The sequence below is a fragment of the Natrix helvetica genome (assembly GCF_964273705.1).
Source record: "Natrix helvetica genome assembly, chromosome: 8".
NCBI lineage: Eukaryota > Metazoa > Chordata > Lepidosauria > Squamata > Natricidae > Natrix > Natrix helvetica.
Window position 1 is genome coordinate 2,537,393 of NC_138559.1, and position 25,308 is coordinate 2,562,700.

At 44.3% G+C, this 25,308-nt stretch overlaps 1 protein-coding gene across 5 annotated transcripts in view; it reads right to left on the bottom strand.

The window, feature by feature from the left end:
* Positions 1-25,308, bottom strand: part of GPAT2 (glycerol-3-phosphate acyltransferase 2, mitochondrial) — a 139,366-nt gene that overhangs the window by 43,541 nt on the left and 70,517 nt on the right. For 3 of the 5 annotated variants that reach the window (XM_081960974.1, XM_081960971.1, XM_081960970.1), the window contains exons 2-5: positions 8,392-8,505; positions 6,644-6,717; positions 3,148-3,258; positions 438-569 (exon numbers count right to left, since the gene is read on the bottom strand). In XM_081960974.1, the coding sequence (XP_081817100.1) occupies positions 438-569; positions 3,148-3,258; positions 6,644-6,717; positions 8,392-8,505 (431 nt within the window). Of the gene's footprint in view, positions 1-437; positions 570-3,147; positions 3,259-6,643; positions 6,718-8,391; positions 8,506-17,052; positions 17,085-20,949; positions 21,359-25,308 lie in introns of those variants that run through there. The other 2 variants (XM_081960973.1, XM_081960972.1) reach the window with 2 other exon arrangements.

The following is a 25,308-nucleotide window of genomic DNA, read 5'->3' on the forward strand; positions in this document are numbered from 1 at the left end:
GGACCCCTTCTGGGAGAACCTGGATAAAAGACCCCTTTTCCACAGGGTGTGTGTGTGTGTGTGTGTCTCCTCTAGATTGCCTCAAAAAGTGCCCCATAGGCATGGGAATGAAGCCAGCTCGTCTGTGCCAAAAGTGAGGAGAAGCCCAGCGATCCCCTCTTTCTCTTTCAGACCCCAGGTTCGAATCTCCCCACCGCTCCATTCATGCAGGGGGACTGACAGAATAATATTTATATTAATATCTTATTTTGCACTTTTATTTAAATAAGTAGCAGTCTGAGATGTAGAAAATAGAACTGGAATGGTATACAAACTCATTTCTTAAGTTATTATATTTTTATTATTTGTTTAGATCTGTAACTTTCAAAGACACGCCAGATAATCTGAAATAAATAAATTAAAACATTAAATTACATTGTAGCATCCTACACAATCACCTCAGGAGGAAAGGGGAGAGGCGGCCTTGTATCTGGCAGAGGATCCTCTGGATCTCCTTCATCCACTCTTCGGCAGAGATGCTGCTCCCTGGAGCTTCCCCGGAGCCTTCTGGGGACACCACCTCTTGCACCCTGCTCGGAAGAAGGAAAAAGAGAAAAAATGGGGCGGTGGGGAATGAAAGCATCTTTGCAAAGCACTCAGGAACATCCCAGGAACAAATTCAGCCAACATTCATGCTTTGACAGGTTAAAGGTAAAGGTCCCCTTGCACATGACATGCTAGTCGTTCCTGACTCTAGGAAGACTCTCCGGTTCCAGCAGCCAGCCCACAACCATAGAGCACACTCCTAGAGCGGCCACTGCTGGAAGACTCGGCAGCCAAGTTTTGGAGTTTGAAACCGGAGAAGACGTTATGCTCGGAGCACGGCGGTGGCGGCAGCGGCTGCAGGGAGAGCTGGGCCCGGACATGTTGAGGCTAGGAGGCATGCCTGCTGGAGGCGGAACAGGCGCTCGCGCAACCCCCTTTTCCATGCACTGACCTAGGAGGTATCCCTAATGTGCCAAGCTGCGGGAGCTGGGGAGCAGGCAGAGCGCCACGTGGCATGGCGCCTTAGGGATATCCCCTAGGTCAGTGAATGGCGCTCTGCCCGGCTGGAGAGGGGGGTTGCCGGGCGGTTGCTCGTGAGCTTGGTCACCTCATGGCTGCTTCGCCCCTGAGGCTGTGCCCGCCTCTTTGGGAGCCAGTTCGCAAGGGAGCAGCTGCCCGGCAACCCCAAAACAATAAGCCCTCCTCTATAATAAGCCCAAGGCCATATTTTGTAAGTAAAAAGAAAATAAGACCCTGTCGTATTTTCGGGGAAACACGGTAGTTTCCATCCATTGCTTCTTGTTCTGCCCTCAGGTGCTTTGGAGAATACTTTAACTCCCTCTTCTTTGTGGCAGCCCCTCAAATATTGGAACGCTGCTATCATGTCACCCCTAGTCCTTCTTTTCATTAAACTAGACATACCCAGTTCCTGCAACTGTTCTTGGTACCTTTTAGCCTCCAGTCCCCTAATCATCTTTGTTGCTCTTCTCTGTACTCTTTCTAGAGTCTCTAGAAAGTCATCTAATAGGATATTAGATGAAACAACACAGCCACAAAGCGAGATCTGAAAATAGCTCAAAAGATATGTGAAGTGTTAGTACCACTTTACACTGCTTTGGTAAAACCGCACTTAACCAGTGAGGAAGTTGGCAGGAAGGACGCCCGGTGTAGTCACATATCTCCCTTAAGGGCCCTGGGGATTGGCTTAGCAACTGGAGGGGATCTGCTCTAATCATGCTGGGAAATCCACATTTTAACAACAAAAATGTCATCAAAATCCACAGCAAAGTATGTTCTTTCTGTGCCAACTCAGGAAGCTCAAACTGCCCAAGGAGTTGCTGATTCAGTTCTACAGAGGAATCATTGAGTCTCTCATCTGCACCTCCATAACTGTCTGGTTTGGCTCTGCAACCCAACAAGACAGACAGAGACGTCAGAGGATAAATCAGAACTGCAGAAAAAACAATGGCTACCAACCTGCCTTCCATTGAGGACCTGTACGCTGCACGAGTCCAAAAGAGGGCTGTGAAAATAACTACAGACCCCTCATATCTTAGACATAAACTTCTACCCTCAATATAGAGCTATAGGGCACTTCACACCAGAACAACTAGACACAAGGAGGGTTTTCCCCCGAATGCCATCACTCTGCTAAACAACTAATTCCCACAGCACTGTCAAATTACCTACTAAGATTGTGTTACTATTATTCTTCTCATCCTTCCTAGTATTCATCTCTTCCCACTTATCACTATAACCATATTGCTTGCATCTTTACAATTTATATTGCTTAATTTGTTTCCTAGTATGATTTGATTGCTTATTCGTAATCTTTGACTATCTTGAAGTGTTGTATCTTGTGTGTATGTGTGTGAAGCTATTCTCCAAACGCACCTGAGAGTAGAACAAGAAGCAATGGGGGGAAACTAATCAAAGAGAGAAGCAACTTAGAACTAAGGTGAAATTTTCTGACGGTGAAAACAATTAATCAGTGGAACAGCTTGCCTCCAGAAGTTGTGAATGCCCCAACATTGCAAGTCTTTAAGAAGATGTTGGATAGCCATTTGTCTGAAATGATGTAGGGTCTCTTGCCTGGACAGTGGGTTGGACTAGAAGATCTCCAAGGTCCCTTCCAGCCCTGTTATTCTGATTACATTTTTGGAAGGTGGCTTTCCAGGAAAGCATTTTGGGAAGATCTCGCAATCCCAAAGCCTGGTGGCATTAGGGTGGCTGGACGGTGACTTATGCTTTTGGCTAACTGTAATCGTATTGGGGTTAATGTGTTCTACAAGCCACCCGAATCTTTTTAGGCCTGGAGTATCGACCGAAGTAAATCAAATAAATGGATCACTCCACAGGCGTCCAACATTTGTGGGCTACACCCAGTGGTAAAATTCTTTTTTTTTTACTACCAGTTCTGTGGGCGTGGCTTGGTGGGCGGGGCAGGGGAAGGATACTGCAAAATCCCTACTCCCACCCTACTCTGGGGCCAGCCAGAGGTGGCATTTGCTGGTTGTCTGAACTACTCAAAATTTCCTCTACCGGTTCTTCAGAACTTGTCAGAACCTGCTGGATTTCACCCCTGGTTACACCCCAAATGAAGCCTCCATCTCACAGCGGTACCTTTGGGTGCGAAGGAGCCTTTCCTGGAGATTGGGTGGCATTTCAGCAAGAAGCCTCCCGTCACAGACAGTCAGGAAGTGACACAGCCTCCTTACAAGCCAGCCTCTGTACCTGCAACCGAAGAACCACATTAGTTAGAGAAGTCATCCATGCCACAGACAGGTCAGAGATTATCCACCAGGGTGATTGTCAAGAAAACCTAGATCAGAGATGGCAAACCTATGGTACAGGTGCCAGAGGTGGCACGCAGAGCCCTCTCTGTGGGCACGGGCATCATCGCCAACAGGTCTTTGCGGCCGCTGGAGCGCCAGAAAATGGCATGAAAACGGCCAAAAAAACCACCTGAAAACCAGGCTGTTTTCTGGGCCGTTTTCAGGCTGTATTTAGGACATTTTCTGACTGGTTTTTGGGCTGGTTTTGAGCCATGTTTTGGCCCTGAAACTGACCTGAAAACAGCCTGAAACTGGCCTGAAAAATGACCCAAAACCACGCCATTTGTTGAGCTCTTTTCAGGATGTTTTTGGGCTGTTTTTCAGGGTAAAAATGGCCTGAAAATGCCCCCCCCCCCAAAAAAAACCAGGCAGATGCGCACCAGCCAGTTGGTCTTTGGGTTTTTGGCGCTCTGACGGGGACACATCAGTTGCCCTGACTCCACCCCGCAAGAGATTATGGGGTCATTAAAAGCAGACAATGATTATAAATACCATGTTTCCCCGAAAATAAGCGCTTGGCCTTATTTTTGGGGAGGTGTGCTGCCCCAGCAGTATATAGCCAGTATAGGAATTAAGAACTGTCTCCTTTAAGAAACTACCTCATGGGAAATGTAGGCAGAGACTGCCTTATGGGAAATGTAGTTCCATGACATGTGATCACATCTCTGTTTATGATTGGCCACTGGGGCATCTTGCCCACATGCAAAGTTTATAGCCGGGCAGTTTAAATGCTTTTGTGAATCGGAATGGTAGCGTTCTACATCTCCGCTCAGCATGGGGATAAAATCATCATCTTTTTATACCACGTGATGGGACAGATCATGGAAAGTCAGAAGTATCTTAACACTGAACTGTAAGTTTTGTCAGGGTTCCAAATAGCATACAAAAGTAAATCAGAGCCTGAGGCAAAGTATTGGCACATCTGGGAAAACCCAAATCTGAAAGCTTCCCGGTTTCCCCCACCCAGTTGAAAGTTCAAGATTTTGCCCCCCACACCCACAAGTCCATCCCATGGTCCAATCTCCTACTACCATGTTGGCAGCTTCCAACCATCCAGTTCCGGTCAGGTGCAAAGACAAAGGATGACCTTGGCTTTCTAGAAAGAATGTTGTTATGGCTACATCGCATCTAATCCCCCCTCCCATTTTCCCACCATAGAGAATGCATATTAGAATAATAGAAAGTGTGGCAGGCCAAAGGTCCAAAAGAAAAGATGGCTGCAGGCCTGACACATTCCTTTTGTTAATTATGAGAGGAAATCCATTTGCATAATCTATCTTTAAAATGCAGAACGCAGTAAATTACTGCTTTTCCTTGCCACAAAATTCACGCTGCCTTGTTTCAGATATCTCTCAGAAAGCCGATACGCTGTGATGCTATGGGAGAACATTATTCGGATCTAACCTTCCCCAGATCTAACCTTCTTTAATCTGGCTGATGCAAAGAAAAGGCTGGGATCCCCCTAACACCTCCCCAGATAATAAGACCAATCAGGCTGTTGAGCGCATGCCCTAAAATAAGCCCTCTCTTAAAACGTTTAACCGCATACGCAGCCGGTCCCTGAAATTTCCTGGGGGGGGAAAGGGGGGGAGAAATGCCCCATGCGCCCCAAATGCACCTGTCATCCATGCGCAACGGCCTCATGGAGGCCACTCCCACAAACCCTAGCTACCCTGCCCCTTCTCTTAGTGGCGGCCGCAAAAAGAGTGGCAGGCCCAGTGATGCTAGGGCTGGCAAGAGTGTGCCAGAAACAGAAACAGAGGGAGAACTTCCGGCCCTCTCTGGATCAGCTGATCCGAGGTTAAGGGGTCTCCTGCACCTCAAAAATAATAAGACCTCCTCGAAAATAAGGCCAAGCACTTATTTCGGGGGGAAGGGGGTCAAAGGAAAATAAGACCCTGTCTTATTTTCGGGGAAACACGGTATTGAGAAAGAAAAGGGGGGAAAACCTCCAAATCTTTGCTTTGGTATCCATCAAATCTTTTCTCCCATCTCTGCGGTTAACAACACGAGCAATTTAGGGATTTCAGTTTTCAAAGAACCTCGTGAAGTGCAATTGAAGTAATTAGGAATCAGGCTAATGAGAATAAAGTCTTTAATCCTCGCCCATTTCCTACGAGAGAGAAAGCTTTGTTATCTACACACTGTATTAATTCAGAAGAGATGGGAGACAGGAGTAGGAGAAGGGGGGGGGAGGAAACAAGAAAAATCAAAAGCCACAGAGTCTTGGCAATGTAAGTCAAACACAGCTGTCTTACAAAGAATAAACCCCCCAAGTATTCTCATAAACAGCAGATTAATAAACAGGACTTAATCCTAGGCACCCCACTGATATAATAAGCAGGGTAGGCAGAATGGTTTGCGTACATCAAGAAGGTCCCTTAATTGCAAGCTATATTGTTGCAGGATCCAATCTGGGTCGGTCACCAGAACGAGAGCTTTCATTTTCTGAACTTTTGGACTCCTCAGGGAACATCTCTCTCATTAGAATGTCCTCTTAGGAACATGATGGCGAACCTATGGCATGCGTGCCACTGGTGTCATGCAGAGCCATCTCTTCAGGCACATGAGCCATTGCCCTAGATCAACTCCCGACGGCTAGCTGATTTTCGGCCTCCTGGAAGTACGCCTCATTTTCCTCCCATCCCGATCCCTGCCACCCAGGGCGGAAAATGGGGCGTGTGGAGGATGAAAACGGGATGCAGCCTGAAACAGCTGATCGACAGGAGGCCGATCCAACCGACAATCAGCTGCTTGTGGTAACCAGGCTGTGCTGAAACTGAAACTAAAACAGGCTGTTTGCTGTGTGCTGCAAGGAGGCAAATTGCTGGGAGGCACAGGCAGATTTTTTTTCTCCCTTGTTTTCCTTCCCAAAAACTAGGTGCATCTTATATTTCAGACCGTCTTATACTCCCAAAAATATGGTAATCTTTGACTTACAATCATTCATTTACCATTGTTTAAAGTCACATGCTAAAATAAGTGACTTAAGACCAGTGCTCAAATGGAAAAGGGATGGGATAGAGGAGAGTTGGCTTCAGGAATTCTGGGAGGTGAAGTCCACGAGTCCCAAAAGGCCCATGGTTCCCCACCACTGATGTAGTACCCTCAAACTCCTACTCCTACATTGATTATAAAGTTCCTACGGAGATCGCAGGAGACAAAGTTCTCCGAGCAGGGTAGGAGAAGTATACACCAAGGTGGAAGCCAGACCACTTGGCAAGCTTAATCATGAGTACGCATCGAATGTGTTGGGTTCACCACCTCTCCTCTCCTCAACTCACCTGGTGTTTTTTTCTGTTATCTTGATCACATTGGAAAACCCCATGGAGGCCAGGTGCTTGTGAAAGAAAAATCCCTGAAGATCAAAAAAGACACAATTTAAAGACAGCAGCTTCTCTCGTCCCAGTTGCAAGAGAGAAAAACAACACATCACAAGTACAGATGATCGTGACCTCGTCTTCATGAAGACCTTCTGAACCCAGAACAGTAGGAAGCAGTGGCTCAGTGGCTAAAGACGCTGAGCTTGTCGATCAGAAAGGTTGGCAGTTCGGTGGTTCGAATCCCTAGTGCTGCGTAATGGTGTGAGCTCCCGTGACTTGTCCCAGCTTCTGCCAATCTAGCGTTTGAAAGCACGTAAAAATGCAAGTAGGAAAATAGGAACCACCTTTGGCGGGAAGGTAACAGCATTCTGTGCACCTTCGGCTCTTAGTCATGACAGCCACATGACCACAGAGACATCTTCGGACAGCGCTGGCTCTTTGGCTTTGAAACGAAGATGAGCATCGCCTCCTAGAGTCGGGAACAAGTAGCACCTATGTGCGAGGGGAATCCTTATTTTTACCTAACCCAGAACAAGGGAGCTGAGCTTTCTCTCTCCATACGCTTTCTCCATTGCGCCACAGTGGCACAGTGGTTAGAGTGCAGAACTGCAGGCTACTTCTGTTGACTGCTGGCAATTTGGCAGTTCAAATTCCACCAGGCTCAGGGTTGACTCAGCCTTCCGTCCTTCTGAGGTGGGTAAAATGAGGACCCAAATTGTTTGCGGGCCATAGGCTGACTCTGGCCCCCAAACAAGAGAGGGCTGGGCTGTACAACACAAAGTGATATATCAGTTTAAGTGGTATTGCTATTGCTACAAGTGATACGCCAGATGGTCTAAAACAGGGGTTCCAACTTTAAATATAGAGGCACCCTAAAAAAAAGACCACTTTTGGCTTGTGTTAACCCTCCCGACACATGTATGTATGTATGTATGTATGTATGTGTATATATATATATATATATATATGTGTGTGTGTGTGTTGTATTTGTACTGATAAATAAATAAAGTAGTATAGATCTATTTTGAGCTAATTAGCTCTCATCAGCTAGCCATACCCTTACTGGGATTTGAACCTGGGCTGTATTATATCTTAGGCAGGAGTCTTAGCCACTAAGCCACAGACTCACCTCCTTATCAGTTGAGCCAGGGAAATAGGTATGTATTTGTGTTACAACCCCTGGTATGCCTAAATATGGGAGGAAGGTCACTACTCCCTCTTTCTGTATATATTTAGAAAGAGGAAGTAGTGACCTTCCTCCCATATTTAGGCATACCAGGGGTTGTAACACAAATACATACATATACATATACATACATATACATATACATACACACACACACACACACACACACACACACACACATATATATATATATATATATATATATATATATATATACACACACACACACACATATATATATATATATATATACACACACACACACACACACACACACACACACACACACACACACACACACACACACACACACACACACACATATATATATATATATATATATATATATATATATATATATATATATATAAAAGGAAGCAACAGGAATTCAAGAAAATTGAGTACTTTCCAAATTGGCTCGTCAGCAGTGTGGGAACCCAATAAAAACGCCGAGCAAAAAACATAGATTTGATCGAATCGAGCAAAAGCTTCCTTTATCCGTCCTTTTCTATCAATTCCTTACCCAGCTCTTCGAAGTGCATTTTTGGCAGCAGCGCCCAACAAAGGAACGGTATTTGCCCAAAAAGGGCCGGACGATATCCAGGTTCAGCCCCAGGTCCATGGCCCAGGTCTCCACCTGAGGGAGAATCCAATAACTTTTAATGAGTCACATGGAAACAACAAGATTGACAATTGTTTTTTAACAATAGGCAAAGAATGTTTCGCTGCAGTAGATTGCCTGCAGCAGAACAAAAATCCATCAAGTAGTTTGTGTTGTTTTTAACCCTTACGTGTACTTTTTGGGAAAAAAAAAAGTATGGAAGATGGAATATAGAACAGAGAATAACAGAGTTGGAAGGGACCTTGGGGGTCTTCTAGTCCAACCCCCTGCCCATGGTAGGAGATCTTTACTATACAGACTGTAAATCTGAGTTGGAAGGGAGCTTATAGGTCATCTAGTCCAGCCCCGCTTACCCACCAACGAACTTTGGTACCCACAAACTTTCTCTCCCAGAATTCTGTGTTTTCTCATCCTGATCCCCAACTCCAGGAGTCAGCAGTCTGGATAAGTCCCTGTTGCCATCTGCTCCTTTCCAGGAGGCACCTCACCTGGTGTCTTCCTCCTTACCCGTCTGTGTGTGTGTCTGTGTGTGTGTGTGAAAGAGAGAGAGAGAGAAAGAGACAGACAGACAGACAGAGATGAGAGACAGAGAGAAAGACAGAGACAGGGACAGGTGGACAGACATTTTTCTGCGTTGTCTTATCTGTTGGAAATTACAAAAATACAAAATCTTTAAAGCAATCTCTTGGCTTTCTAGCATAAACGTATGGAACCGATAATTTCAGCATTCCCTCCCCTACCTCTTTGGCAAAGCAACTGTGTCAACCCTGAAGCTAGCCTGGCTGCAGCCGCCACACTGGAGCTGAGGGATTTAGAGATAGCTGGGGCTGTGTAGTCAAAACAAAGTACTTTCTCTTAGGAACCAAGGACGTTCTCACACCTGGCTGGAAGAAGGAGGAGTGATGTCACCAGACCAGAGGATGCTGTCTTGATTGGGCCATGTGACTGATTGTTTGGCACTAGGGAGAAAAACTTTTACTTTAGAATAGAATAGAATAGAATAGAATGGGATTCATAATAGACTAGGATTTAGAATAGTGTAGAGTAGAATAGAATAGAATAGAATAGGATTCAGGATAGGATAGGATAGAATAGAATAGAATTCTTTATTGGCCTGCCTCACAGTTCTTGCTTGCAATGGATCTATTACTTGGAACTCTGACAGCAACCTCACAAAGGATGAAGGAAAACCAATTTTGTTTTTGTTTTTTAAAAGAAGAAAAGGTACATGCAGTTTTTGCTTAATTAGCAACCATTTGACCTTATAAAAGTGACTTACGGCCAGTCCTGGGAGTTTCAGCCATCAAAACATCCCTGCAGCCACACGATCACAATTCGCTGCGGAATTTACTTTACTTTTTTAAAAAAGTGAAATTGCAAGAATACAAGTTGAGGAGTGAGTTTTCCTTCAATCGGTTTTGAAAGGAAAAGGACACTGTGTCTTTCTTTTCGGCTTCTTTGGGACATTTCTTATTTTGTGTGTGTGTGTGCAAAAAGGAAAGACTTGAAAGCTTTTTTTTTTAAGAATTGAAAAGTTAAGGCTTTGTGAAACCGATTTAAAGAAAGACTTTGAAAATCAGAAAAATCCTTTGGTGTGGGGAAAAAAATCTGTTTTGTCTACAATTTGAAATGCAAAAAAACCCCAAACCAAACATACTTTGAAAACAGGTTATTAAAGCCCAGGATAGCCACTTTACACCAAACATTTAATCTGGGGGTTGGTGAAGAGATTTTAACTCTTTCCTAGAACTGTTGCTATGGAAGATGAACCAACCCTTTTGAAAACAACCAAAATGGGCTTTATGGTGGACTTAAAAATTATAACCTAAGAAAGAGATGGCAAGAATGATTTAGAAGTGGAATTGAATGAGCATACAAATAATGTTCCCAAAGATGTATTGCTGTTGTTCATTGCAAAGTTGTGTCCGACCCATTGTGACCCCATGGACAACGTTCCTCCAGGCCTTTGTGTCCTCTACCATCCTCCGGAGTCCGTTTAAGCTCAAGCCGACTGCTTCAATGACTCCATCGAGCCACCTCTTTCTCTGTCGTCCCCTTCTTCTTTTGTCCTCCATCTTTCCCAGTATTAGGCTCCTTCCTATTCATCTATCTATCTATCATCTATCTATCTATCTATCTATCTATCTATCTATCTATCATCTATCTATCTATCTATCTATCTATCTATCTATCTATCTATCTATCATCTATCTATGTACCTACCTACCTACCTACCTACCCACCCACCCACCCACCCACCCACCTACCTACCTACCTACCTATCCATCCATCCACCTATCCATCATCTTGTCAGGCATGCCTCCTTCAATATCCAAGAAAGAAAAACCTCAACTCCATTTGAATAGAGATAAAGTACTTTTACTAGATATGAAATGAAAGCAGCAAAAAGGAAAGCAAGATCTGAGCCAGAAAGGCGGGAACATATTCATATCAAACGTTTACCCAGCACCCTCCCCCCAATTCCCCAACCCAGTGTCCCATCTGCAACTCCCTAAGGTGTCATGTGGGGTGCATCTTCAAACAGCCTCATCAAGTTGGTATGTGAGACGGTTGGCCTTGACCAAGTCCAAACATCAGCCACCAGCATGCACAGAAGATAGTGAGAACAAGACTCCTCCAGTACAATATTATTCCCTTCCCCAATACCAACTCCCCCCCCCATTTCTATGGCAGCCAATAGTAAGCAAACGTAGCAAAGCAGCTGTGAAGTAGTAAGCAAGTAACCAAAACAGAGGCTGACACATCTATCCATCCATCTCTATCTATCTTTGTTGTTGTTAGTTTTAAAGTCGTGTCTGACCTATCGTGACCCCATGGACAACGTCCCTATAGGCCTTCCTGTCCTCTACCATCCTCTGGAGTCCATTGAAACTCATGCCAACTGCTTCAGTGACTCCATCCAGCCACCTCCTTCTCTGTCGTCCCCTTCTTCTTTTGCCCTCCATCTTTCCCAGCATGAGGCTCTTCTCCAGGGAGTCCTTCTTCCTTCTCATTAGGTGGCCAAAGTCTTTGAGTTTCCTCTTCAGGATCTGGCCTTCTAAAGAGCAGTCAGGGTTGATCTCCTCTAGCACTGACCAGTTGGATCACTTTGCAGTCCAAGGGACTCAATGCAGGAGTCTTCTCCAGCACCAGAGTTCAAAGGCCTCCATTCTTTGGCGTTCATCCTTCCTTATGGTCCAACCTTCACAGCCATCCATTGCAACTGGGAAAACCACAGCCTTGACTATACGCACTTTTGTTGGCAGTGGGATGTCTCTGCTTTTTAGGATGCTGCCTAGATTTGCCATTGCTTTCCTCCACAGGAACTTTAATAAATGGGCTTTATGGTGGATTTAAAAATTATAACCTATGAAAGAGAGAGGTGGTTTACAAGTGAAATTGGTTGATCATACATATAATGTTTCCAAAGATAGATACCTTCTCAAATTGGAATAGAAGAGATTTAACGGGGCTGTTTCATGGAAGTTACCAAAGGGCTTAGATAAAGATGATTAAAAACTTCAGAAGAAGAGGGAAAATATTAGAAGAAAACAGGCATTATCTGTAAGATTTAAGGATGGTGGGAAGAAAGAAGGAAAAAAATACAAAATTGGTTGATTTGATTGTGGTTAAACAATGGGTTGCTATCTGGGGTAATGCTTGAGGGTTATTTGGACTGGATTGTTTGTCTTGGAAATTGTTTTAAAGGTGGAGTGGATTAGTTTATAATATTTACATTTCTATTTTTTAAAATATGTAAATAAGATTATTTCTGATTTGTTTTCTTTTTCATTGCAGTGTTTCATTCTTTTAGAGGGGGGGAAGTTAGATTAAATGCAGAGGGGGATTATATACTTATAATACCTTGTTAGGTATTTATGTTAATTTTTACTGGACCTTTGTTGGTTATGAAGGAGAGCTGAATATTTTTAAGGAGCGCTAAAGATATAGAGATGAGTTTACAAAAATTAGAGTGATGTACGGAATGAAGATGCATCAAGCAGTCTGTTTGTGCTTCACGAGTCAGTGATAAATTCATAACAGCAATATGCTTATACGAGATGAAAAGGGAATTTTATTTTTCTTTCTATCTTTCTTCAAGGGATTTTTTTCCACACCTTACAGGTAGACAGGTAGATCTTGACTTACGACCCCAATTGAGCCCAAACTTTAGGTTGCTAAATGAGATATTCGTTACGAGCTTTGACCCATTTTACGACTTTTCTTGCCACCGGTGTTAAATGAATCACCACCATTGCTAAATTGGTAACCCCGTTGTTAAGTGAATCTGGCTTCCTCATTGACTTTGCTTGTCGGAAGGTCGCAAAGGTTGTGCACATGACACCCCCGGGACACTACAACGGTCATAAGTATGAGTCAGTTGCCAAGCATCTGAATTTTGATCACGTGGTCCTGAGGATGCTGCAATGGTCACAAGTGTGAAAAATGGTCATAGGCACTCCCAGACACCCACTCGGTCGATGGGGTACAAAGGGAGAGCCCCAGGTAGGGGGCTTTCACAATGATGAAAAACATTCTCCTGCATGTCCCACCTGTGGGTTTTTTTGGGGGAAACACCCAAGAACTGTTCTACATCCCTTTCTTTCTTTCTTTCTTTCTTTCTTTCTTTCTTTCTTTCTTTCTTTCTTCCTTCCTTCCTTCCTTCTCTTTCCTTCCTTCTTTTTTGTTTCTTCCCTTTTCCTTTCCTTTCTGTATTTCTCTCTCTTTTTCATTCTCTTTCTCTTCTACCCACCCACCCACTCTCCCTTCCTTTTTCTTCCTTTTCTTCCTTTTCTTTCTTTCTTTCTTTCTTTCTTTCTTTCTTTCTTTCTCTTTCTTTCTTTCCTTCCTCCCTTTGTCTTTTCTTTCTTCTGTTTCCTTCCTTTCTGTTTCTTCCTTTTTCCTTTCCTTCTCTTTCCTTCCTCATTCTTTTTCTATTTCTCTTTTTCTTTCTCTCTTTCTCTTTCTCTCCCACCCTCCCTTTCTTTTTCTTTCTTTCTTTCCTTTCTGTTTCTTCCCTTCTCTTTCCTTCCTTCCTTTTTTTCTTTTTTTCTCCTTTCTTTCTCTATTTCTTGTTCTTTCTCTCTTTCTTTCCCTCTCTCCTTCCTCCCTCCCTCCCTCTCCTTTTTCTTTTTTCTTTTCTTTTTCTTTCCTTTTTGTTTTTTCCCTTTTCCTTTCCTTCCTCTTTCTTTTCTTCCTTTTTCCTTTCTTTCTCTCTTTCTCTCTCTCTCTCCCCACCATCCCTCCCTCCCCCGTCTCTTTCTTTCTTTTTCTTTCTTCTTTCTTTCTTTCCTTCCTTCCTTCCTTTCTTTTGAGTTTTAACCCAGGGTAATGTTTTATGTTGTGACTGCACACCGTTTATGCACTGCCAACATTCCTACAGTTATCGGGGGGGTCTAGAAGAATAAAAAGTGAGGGGGTTTTGTTCAGAAAATTACCTTTATGTGTTCACACAATAAAAGTGGTATAGAAACAAACGCATACAGCTGCACAACAGGGAGGGTTGATCTATTATTCTTTAGAGAGAAAAAACCCCACCATACCATTTAGCTTCTGCTCTCTATTAAAATGACGACGAAGGCAGCAGCACAATGAAGGTTGTGTTATAGACTGTAAGTTTAGCACAACAATACTTGGTGGGATCAGGTCAAACCTAACCTATAAACTGTCCTAACCGGCCAGCGATTCATTAAAAATCCACCTTTATTCCCATCGTGATGAGCCCAGAAAAAGGCCCCTGTCCCACTTCCTCTTCCAAAACTTTTCCTTTTGTCTATTTTTCTTCCCACTCCTGGATTCCCCTGTGTTGTGCAGGTTGGCAAGAGAAGAGAGGAGACCCCGTTATTATCATATAATGCAAGGGAAAGGGGGAGGGGGAGGAGGAACTATTTGTTCCCAACAGCCTCAAGAAGGTGTTTGCTGAATGCAGCTGCCTACACACCTTTCAGGCTCCCAGGATAATCTCCCACCTGGCCAAGCTAAGCAGAAATGAAATATCCTCTTCCTGACCTTGGATTTACAGAGGCTCATTCAGAAGCGAATGAAGCCCAAATGATATCAGAAGGAGAGGTCAGATTGATAGGCCTTGAAGGTCTTCTAGTCAAGGGACTGTCCTTCCTTCCTTCCTCTTTCTCTCCTTCCTTCCCCTCCTTCCTTCCTTCCTTCCTTCCTTCCTTCCTTCCTTCCTTCCTTCCTTCCTTCCTATTTCTCTCCTTCCTTCCTTCTCATGGGGCTGAAAGGTACCTTGGAGGTCTTCTAGTCCAACCCCCTGCCCAAGTTTATTTATTTATTGAATTTATATCACCGCCTATTCACCCACGGCAACTCAAGGGGGCTCACAGACAGTAAAACCACTTTTAAAACAATAAAACTAAGAAAAGGAATCCAATAAATGAATATTGTCTATCATAGAATAAAACGGGTGTCCAACCTTTTCTTGAAAAAGAAGAACAGGATAAAGGAAAAGGAAAAACAAGGAAAGAATGCAATTGTTTCCTTGAAACCAAGGCTCCGTTTGGTAGCAAGATCTTTTTGGCAGGAACCTCCCTGGAGAGAAGGGACTGGAGGAGCTTTAAGAGGAGAGACTGAAGGCTGAAGCCCAGGGTCTCCAGGGACCTTTGCAGGATCAGGAAAGGAGAAGCGAGAGAGAAGCCCCCAGGGACGGGGGCAGCCAAAGTCCAAGGAGAGGCTGGGGGTGGGGAAGCAGAGAGGAAAAGATGATCCTTGCAATGTCCTGGATATCCCTGGGGCTGCCGCTCCCTCCCACGTCCTCCACGGCGAAGAGAAGGAAGTCTGGCCTTGGTCCCTTAAAGGAACCCGCCACTGGATCCACGAGGGTCGTCAAAGGGGCACAGAGGCCCCACCTTTCAAGGAAGCCACCCACTGTCAACCTCACCAGGTAAGACCAGGCAGGAAACGTGGAGACGCTCAAGTCATCCAGGTGGAGTTGGCTGGAAGTTGAGTCAGGGAAACCGGGCCTCTTTTCTTTCTTTTTCTTTCTTTCTTTCTTTCTTTCTTTCTTTCTTTCTTTCTTTCTTTCTTATTTATTTATTTTCTTTCTTTCTTTCTCTCTGTTTCTTTTTTCCTTCCTTCCTGTCTCCTCTTTCTTTCTCTTTCTTTCTTTCGTCCCCCCTCTTCCTTCCTTCCTTTCTTTTAAAACTTTCACTGGTTACCCAAATAGGAGGTGGTGACCCTTGGAGAGCTGTAGGCAACGAAATGTCAATTTCATGTATTGCGATTAGTGTACAATAAAAGTATTCAGTTCCAATCCAATCTATTCTACTCTATTCTATTTCCTATTCTCTTCTCTTGTTTCCTCTCCATTCCCCTCTTCTCTTCTCTTCTTCATTCCAATATCTATTCTATTCTATTCTATTCTATTCTATTCTATTCTATAGTACTCTACACTCTACTCCATTCCATTCCACTCCACTCCACTTCCTCCATTCCATTCTTCATTCCAATATCTATTCTATTCTATTCTATTCCATTTCCTCTCCTCTCCATTCCATTCCCCTATTCTATTCTATTCTTTTCTCTATTCTATTCTGTTCTATGCTATTCTATTCTATTCCATTCCATTTCCTCTCCTCTCCATTCCATTCCCCTATTCTATTCTTTTTCTCTATTCTATTCTATTCTATTCTATTCTATTCTATTCCATTCCATTTCGTCTCCTCTCCATTCCATTCCATTCCCCTGTTCTATTCTTTTTCTCTCTTCTGTTCTATTCTATTCCATTCCATTCCATGTCCTCTCCTCTCCTCTCCATTCTATTCCATTCCCCTATTCTATTCTTTTTCTCTATTCTATTCTTTTCTCTGTTCTATTCTATTCTATTCCATTCCATTCCCTCTCCTCTCCGTTCCATTCCATTCCCCTGCTCTATTCTTTTTCTCTCTTCTGTTCTGTTCTGTTCTGTAGCTTCTTCAGTTGCCATGACTCAATTTCCAGACGACCAGATGAGCTCATTCTACTTTATGGTAAGGTTGTAACAACTGAATCTTTCCAAGTGTGAAAGTACAATTGTCCTCCCACTTTCTTTACACCCAAAATTAGGGGAGGGGAGGAGAATCTCTTCTGAGACATCGACCACACCCCCAGTCCTTCTACAGACTCATCTGTCTCCTACCTGACTGTTTCCTTGGTGGCCTCTTTGGGTCAGCCTCTCAAGGCCATCCCCACCTACCCTTTGACCAGCCCTCCATCCCTGGGGAGACTTTGGTAGCTGAGGGGATGCTTTTATCGCAGGAGTTGTCCAATCTTGGCAACTTTAACTAACAACTGCAGCAACCACTATATTCGGCATCGCCTTCAAGGCCATAAAGAGGAATAAAAATACATTATTTTCTCCACCGTTATCTCTCAAGTTGCAACGCTGTCGACTTCTTTCAACTGATGGAGGATAATTATACATATCAATAATAATATTCCCCAAACCGGACTTTGCATCGCAAACGAATCCAGTCAGTGCCTAGAGTAATGATGGATTATTTAACATGGAGGGGGAGAAAAAAAATGTAAGGCAGGCTTAGAAAAATAAAGTTTTCACAAATACCCTACCTGGGGATGAGGATAGGCATAGAGAGTCAATACTGCAAGAAAAACAAACAAACAAAAAGCTGTACTTAAAAAACAACAACACAGGGAACAAAGTTATTTTATGACCTAACAGAGTGATGCTCAACCTTTTTGGCACCGAGTGCCCAAACCAGAACATCTGTGCATGCTCATTCATGTGCACACGCCAGAGTGCCGAAAACCCAAACACCTGCTGGTAAGCGCACAACTGCCTGGTTTTTGGCCATTTTTCATGCTGTTTTCAGGCCGTTTTCGGGACATTTTTCGGACACTTTTTGGCTAGAAAAACAGTCCAAAAACAGCCTGCAAACAGCCCAACAAACGGTGTGGTTTTGGGTCATTTTTCAGGACATTTTCAGGCTGTTTTGGCCATTTTTAGGGCCAAAAACGGCTCAAAAAGCAGCTCAAAAACTGGCCAGAAAAACGGGCCAAGAAAACAGCCTGGAAATGGCCTGGAAAAAAAGCCTGTTTTGGGGAGGTTTTTTGGCCATTTTCTGGCGCTCCGGTGCCCATGAAGACCAGTTAGTGACGGTGCGTGCCCATGCCCACAGAGAGGGCTCTGCATGACATTTTTGGCATGCATGCCACATGCTCGCCATCACCTAACAAAATAAAAGACATTCTTTATAATTTGGCATATAACTTGGCCTATCTGAAATCTGCAGAAACCGTTCTGCAAAGACAAGCTGCCTTCTGTCCAATACGGACTCTCATAACCAAGACAGAAAAAAACAGAATAAGAGTTGGAAGGGACCTTGGAGGCCATCTAGACCAGCGGTCACCAACTGATGGACCGTGGACCACTGATGGGCCGCAAAAAAATGTTGGTGGTCCGCAGAAAAATTATTTGCATTTTTTTATATTGCACTAAATCAGTGGGGCCTCAAACTACAACCCCTGGGCCCCATACGTGCAATGAACGTTTGTGCTGGTGCAGAGAGTCTTCCACTTCAGGTGTTAGGCATCTGTCTTCTCCCTTCTTTATTTCTAATCATGCGAATTAAATTTATGCACTGCCTTTCTGCCCCAAAAACAGTTTTCATTTTCTCCCCTTTTCCCCCCCTTCCAATTGGGAGAATTAGCTAAGGAGGTTAGATGGGTTTGAGGGGAACCGAGTTCAAATAAACGGATTTATTTATTGCCTTTTGCAAGTTGCAAATGCTCCTTGGAGAGCAGGGACAAAACGAACATAGGATAACTCCTCCTCTTTGCATGCCTAGGAGTGATTTGAATTATTACAAGGAAAAGGTCACATACAGGATTTTTTTTTTAAAACCAATACAACAAAATGGATTTTGCTCTCTGATTTTTTGGCACAACAAGCCAAAAAGGGAATAAGTTACTTCGCTGCAATTATTTCTAGAAGTCTGCTATTGTATTCTGTGCAGAATTTTAAACCTTGTAAAGACATCAACAATCTCCGGAAGGATAAAAAAAAATTGGAAGGGATCCTTGCACCAAGTCATAAGTGCAGCAGTCTCTGCTTGCTAGAAAAATGTTTTGCGTGCTCCATCCCTAGAGTTTAAAAAAACACTGGACAGCCCTTTGCGTTAGATGGAAGTAACCAGAATATAAGATCAAGATCAAAGGCCAGAGAGGGCATAAAACCAGAGACTTTCTTCTTCACCCAACATCTTGAAGCATGTTTGCCTTTTTCCCCAGGACCTCAAGCCATGTGGTCCTGTCCACCACTAAACCATCTTTCCAAGCAGCCTCCGTGTTTCCAGTGTCTGTTTCTCCACTTGGAGCTGAACCCAGAAGGACATTGTTTCCAAGAGAAGCAACCTGGAATTAACTCCCTAATAGTGAGGACAATTAACCAGTGGAACACTTTGCCACCAGAAGTTGTGGGCGCCCCATCACTGGAGGTTTTTAAGAAGAGACTGGACAGTCATTTGTCTGAAATAATATAGGTTCTCCTGCTTGAGCAGGTGGGCTGGACTAGAAGACCTCCAAGGTCCCTTCTAGCTCTATTCTGACGGATTGATTGAAGAATTGATCCTTTGAATAGATCCAGTGACTTCAAAGAGTCCCTGCCATCATGTGAAATGTAAAGACTTCTCGTTATTACCAAGTTGATCTTCCTCATTAAGCAGTCCAGCTTTTCCCACACTGAAAATCTATATTATTTGGAATATCTCTCCGGGGATTTTAAAAACTTCCTGTTCAATGCACATTAACATTTCAGAGGCATCTTGCTTTGAACCACGGAAGGACTATTCCTTCTCAAAAGGGTTTTAGTTACCCGTTAAAGTTTACACTCCCACAGGAACCAATTATAATAGGGTTGATATCGCAAGGTAAAGAGTTTTTCTGCCATCCATCAGGCACAAAAAAATAAAATAAAATCCACTAACATATAGCCTGGCCAACAACCTAGCGTATTTTAACATTTTAAGAGTCACTGAAAATAAATATGCAAGGCTACCAACGGAGTAAATTAACGATACATAAAGATGTCACTTCTACATTCCCAAAACTTTATTCAAACTTTATGAACAGACCTCCCCCAAAAAGCTACTTACAATCCGGATTCAAGGTTCTAAGTAACAGTGACAAGAGTTGGAAGGGACCTTGGAGGTCATCTAGTCCAACCCCCTGCTCTTGTAGGGGAGCTATGCCCTTCCTGATCGATGGCTGTCCAGTCTGCTCTTAAAAAGGCTCCAGCGTTGGAGCACCCACAATTCCCGAAGGCAAACTGTTCCACTGGGTTAATTGTGGTTAATGAATTTGTTCCATCAGCTAGTTGTGGTTAATTGTGATGCCACTGGTTAGTAATTGTGATGGATGGGCCCCTCCTGAGGCTGTTTTGGGGGCCCAGCAACTGCCCTGCGTTTACAGCTGTCTACAGCGCCCCACAATCACGTGAGGGCAAAGAAGACCCACAGCAAGCAATGTGTTGCTTCACAACTGCAGTGCTTGCTTTACGACCGTCAGGCTTGTTTAATGGCCACCACGGAAAGGTAGTAAAATCAGGTGTTGGTATATGGTGAACTGCTTAACAACTATCAAAATTTAAAACAGGGATTGCAGGCTCAATTAGGGTCATAAATGGAGGAATACCCTCATCCTTAAATTACTGCAAAAGGGAAACAGAGAAGTTATAGGAAGAGATAAAAAGATGGTTTAAAAACTGAAGGAGAGAAAATCTACTTCCAAAATTTCAAAAAGCGTATCAAGGCCAAATGAGCTGAACCTCCTGGACAAAATCCAATTTCCACTCCAACCAAATATTCTCTATTGAATATTGTATTGTATCGTATCACATCATATATGGTATATTATAATAATATTTGGTTATTTTATAATACATAATTCAATACAAGAAAGAAAGAAGGAAGGAAGGAAGGAAGGAGAGAGAGAAAGTAACGAAGGAAGGAAGAAGGAAGGAGGGAAAGAAGGGAGGAAGGAAGAAAGAAATGAGCGAGAGGAAGGAGGGAAGGAAAGAAAGAAAGAAAGAAAGAGAAAGAGAGAGAGAGACAGGAAGTAATGAAGGAAGGAAAAAGGAAAGAAAGAAAGAAGGAAAGAGAATAGAGAGAAAGAGAGACAGGAAGTAATGAAGGAAGGAAAAAGGAAAGAAAGAAGGAAGAAAGAAAGAAAGAAAGAAAGAAAGAAAGAAGGGAGAGGAAGAAAAGAAAGAAAGAAAGAAAGAAAAGAAGAAAGAAGGAAAGAAAGAAAGAAAGAAAGAAATAAGAGGGAAGAGGAAGGACGGTGAGGATAGAAAGAAAGAAGAAAAGAAAGAGATGAAGGAAGGAAAGAATGAAGGAAGGAAAGAGAGAAAGAGACAAAGGGGAGGGAGGGAGGAGAGAAAGGAAGGAAGGAAGGAAGGAAGGAAGGAAGGAAGGAAGGAAGGAAGGAAGGAAGGAAGAGACTTCTTACTTGTGTCTCAGCCGAAGGAAGAGGCGGCCCTGCGGCCCAGCCAGGCCGAGGCGGGCGGGGAAACTTAGGGGGGCGACGGTCGTTCTGCGGGCTCTCCGCTTGCTTCGTCTCCCCAGGGAGCCTCGGGGCGGCGGCGGCGGCGGCGGCAGCGGCGTCTGAAGCTCCCCCGCGCCGAAGACGCCCCACTGCCCGGCGAGCTTTCCAAGGGCGGCGGGGCGGCTTCCCAGGCGCGTCCCTCGGCGGCCAGGAGGGAGAGAAGCCTTCGCGCGCGGCCTTTGCAACGACACAAAACACACAAACACACACACACAATACACCCTCAGGTGTGGAGGCCCCTTAAGCCTATCTGAAGGGCGGGGACTCTCTTTCTCTCCTTCCCTGTTTTCAATCCCTTTTTCCTTCCCTTCTTCCTCCCTCTCTCCCTCTTTCTTTCCTCTGAGGGCCACGTTCCCTTTGCAGTTTTCTCTTTCTCTCCTTTTCTTTCTCCTTCTCTCTTTTCTATCCCTTTTTCCTTCCCTTCTTCCTCCCTCTCTCCCTCTTTCTTTCCTCGGAGGGCCACTCCCTTTGCAAAGTTTTCTCTTTCTCTCCTTTTCTTTCTCCTTCTCTCTTTTCTATCCCTTTTTCCTTCCCTTCTTCCTCCCTCTTTCCCTCTTTCTTTCCTCTGAGGGCCACGCTCCCTTTGCAAAGTTTTCTCTTTCTCTCCTTTTCTTTCCCCTTCTCTCTTTTCTATCCCTTTTTCCTTCCCTTCTTCCTCCCTCTTTCCCTCTTTCTTTCCTCTGAGGGCCACGCTCCCTTTGCAGTTTTCTCTTTCTCTCCTTTTCTTTCTCCTCTCTTTTCTATCCCTTTTTCCTTCCCTTCTTCCTCCCTCTCTCCCTCTTTCTTTCCTCGGAGGGCCACTCCCTTTGCAAAGTTTTCTCTTTCTCTCCTTTTCTTTCTCCTCTCTTTTCTATCCCTTTTTCCTTCCCTTCTTCCTCCCTCTCTCCCTCTTTCTTTCCTCGGAGGGCCACGCTCCCTTTGCAGTTTTCTCTTTCTCTCCTTTTCTTTCTCCTCTCTTTTCTATCCCTTTTTCCTTCCCTTCTTCCTCCCTCTTTCCCTCTTTCTTTCCTCTGAGGGCCACGCTCCCTTTGCAAAGTTTTCTCTTTCTCTCCTTTTCTTTCCCCTTCTGTCTTTTCTATCCCTTTCTCCTTCCCTTCTTCCTCCCTCTCTCCCTCTTTCTTTCCTCTGAGGCCCGCACTCCCTTTGCAAACTTTTCTCTTTCGCTCCTTTTCTTTCCCCTTCTCTCTTTTCTATCCCTTTTTCCTTCCCTTCTTCCTCCCTCTCTCCCTCTTTCTTTCCTCTGAGGGCCACGCTCCCTTTGCAAAGTTTTCTCTTTCTCTCCTTTTCTTTCTCCTTCTCTCTTTTCTATCCCTTTTTCCTTCCCTTCTTCCTCTCTCTCTCCCTCTTTCTTTCCTCTGAGGGCCACGCTTCCTTTGCAGTTTTCTCTTTCTCTCCTTTTCTTTCTCCTTCTCTCTTTTCTATCCCTTTTTCCTTCCCTTCTTCCTCCCTCTCTCCCTCTTTCTTTCCTCTGTGGGCCACGCTCCCTTTGCAAAGTTTTCTCTTTCTCTCCTTTTCTTTCTCCTCTCTTTTCTATCCCTTTTTCCTTCCCTTCTTCCTCCCTCTCTCCCTCTTTCTTTCCTCGGAGGGCCACTCCCTTTGCAAAGTTTTCTCTTTCTCTCCTTTTCTTTCTCCTTCTCTCTTTTCTATCCCTTTTTCCTTCCCTTCTTCCTCCCTCTCTCCCTCTTTCTTTCCTCTTTGGGCCACGCTCCCTTTGCAAAGTTTTCTCTTTCTCTCCTTTTCTTTCCCCTTCTCTCTTTTCTATCCCTTTTTCCTTCCCTTCTTCCTCCCTCTCTCCCTCTTTCTTTCCTCTGAGGGCCACGCTCCCTTTGCAGTTTTCTCTTTCTCTCCTTTTCTTTCTCCTCTCTTTTCTATCCCTTTTTCCTTCCCTTCTTCCTCCCTCTCTCCCTCTTTCTTTCCTCTGAGGGCCACGCTCCCTTTGCAAAGTTTTCTCTTTCTCTCCTTTTCTTTCTCCTTCTCTCTTTTCTATCCCTTTTTCCTTCCCTTCTTCCTCCCTCTCTCCCTCTTTCTTTCCTCTGAGGGCCACGCTCCCTTTGCAGTTTTCTCTTTCTCTCCTTTTCTTTCTCCTTCTCTCTTTTCTATCCCTTTTTCCTTCCCTTCTTCCTCCCTCTCTCCCTCTTTCCTTCCTCTGAGGGCCACGCTCCCTTTGCAAAGTTTTCTCTTTCTCTCCTTTTCTTTCTCCTTCTCTCATTTCTATCCCTTTTTCCTTCCCTTCTTCCTCCCTCTCTCCCTCTTTCTTTCCTCGGAGGGCCACGCTCTTTTTGCAAAGTTTTCTCTTTCTCTCCTTTTCTTTCTCCTTCTCTCTTTTCTATCCCTTTTTCCTTCCCTTCTTCCTCCCTCTCTCCCTCTTTCTTTCCTCTGAGGGCCACGCTCCCTTTGCAAAGTTTTCTCTTTCTCTCCTTTTCTTTCTCCTCCTCTTTTCTATCCCTTTTTCCTTCCCTTCTTCCTCCCTCTCTCCCTCTTTCTTTCCTCTGAGGGCCACGCTCCCTTTGCAAAGTTTTCTCTTTCTCTCCTTTTCTTTCCCCTTCTCTCTTTTCTATCCCCTTTTCCTTCCCTTCTTCCTCCCTCTTTCCCTCTTTCTTTCCTCTGAGGGCCACGCTCCCTTTGCAAAGTTTTCTCTTTCTCTCCTTTTCTTTCCCCTTCTCTCTTTACTATCCCTTTTTCCTTCCCTTCTTCCTCCCTCTCTCCCTCTTTCTTTCCTCTGAGGGCCACGTTCCCTTTGCAGTTTTCTCTTTCTCTCCTTTTCTTTCTCCTTCTCTCTTTTCTATCCCTTTTTCCTTCCCTTCTTCCTCCCTCTCTCCCTCTTTCTTTCCTCGGATGGCCACTCCCTTTGCAAAGTTTTCTCTTTCTCTCCTTTTCTTTCTCCTCCTCTCTTTTCTATCTCTTTTTCCTTCCCTTCTTCCTCTCTCTCTCCCTCTTTCTTTCCTCTGAGGGCCACACTCCCTTTGCAAAGTTTTCTCTTTCTCTCCTTTTCTTTCTCCTTCTCTCTTTTCTATCCCTTTTTCCTTCCATTCTTCCTCCCTCTCTCCCTCTTTCTTTCCTCGGAGGGCCACGCTCCCTTTGCAAAGTTTTCTCTTTCTCTCCTTTTCTTTCCCCTTCTCTCTTTTCCATCCCTTTTTCCTTCCCTTCTTCCTCCCTCTTTCCCTCTTTCTTTCCTCTGAGGGCCACGCTCCCTTTGCAGTTTTCTCTTTCTCTCCTTTTCTTTCTCCTCTCTTTTCTATCCCTTTTTCCTTCCCTTCTTCCTCCCTCTCTCCCATTTTCTTTCCTCTGAGGGCCACACTCCCTTTGCAAAGTTTTCTCTTTCTCTCCTTTTCTTTCTCCTTCTTTCTTTTCTATCCCTTTTTCCTTCCCTTCTTCCTCCCTCTCTCCCTCTTTCTTTCCTCGGAGGGCCACGCTCCCTTTGCAAAGTTTTCTCTTTCTCTCCTTTTCTTTCCCCTTCTCTCTTTTCCATCCCTTTTTCCTTCCCTTCTTCCTCCCTCTTTCCCTCTTTCTTTCCTCTGAGGGCCACGCTCCCTTTGCAGTTTTCTCTTTCTCTCCTTTTCTTTCTCCTCTCTTTTCTATCCCTTTTTCCTTCCCTTCTTCCTCTCTCTCTCCCTCTTTCTTTCCTCTGAGGGCCACGCTCCCTTTGCAAAGTTTTCTCTTTCTCTCCTTTTCTTTCCCCTTCTCTCTTTTCTATCCCCTTTTCCTTCCCTTCTTCCTCCCTCTTTCCCTCTTTCTTTCCTCTGAGGGCCACGCTCCCTTTGCAAAGTTTTCTCTTTCTCTCCTTTTCTTTCCCCTTCTCTCTTTTCTATCCCTTTTTCCTTCCCTTCTTCCTCCCTCTCTCCCTCTTTCTTTCCTCTGAGGGCCACGTTCCCTTTGCAGTTTTCTCTTTCTCTCCTTTTCTTTCTCCTTCTCTCTTTTCTATCCCTTTTTCCTTCCCTTCTTCCTCCCTCTCTCCCTCTTTCTTTCCTCGGATGGCCACTCCCTTTGCAAAGTTTTCTCTTTCTCTCCTTTTCTTTCTCCTCCTCTCTTTTCTATCTCTTTTTCCTTCCCTTCTTCCTCTCTCTCTCCCTCTTTCTTTCCTCTGAGGGCCACACTCCCTTTGCAAAGTTTTCTCTTTCTCTCCTTTTCTTTCTCCTTCTCTCTTTTCTATCCCTTTTTCCTTCCATTCTTCCTCCCTCTCTCCCTCTTTCTTTCCTCGGAGGGCCACGCTCCCTTTGCAAAGTTTTCTCTTTCTCTCCTTTTCTTTCCCCTTCTCTCTTTTCC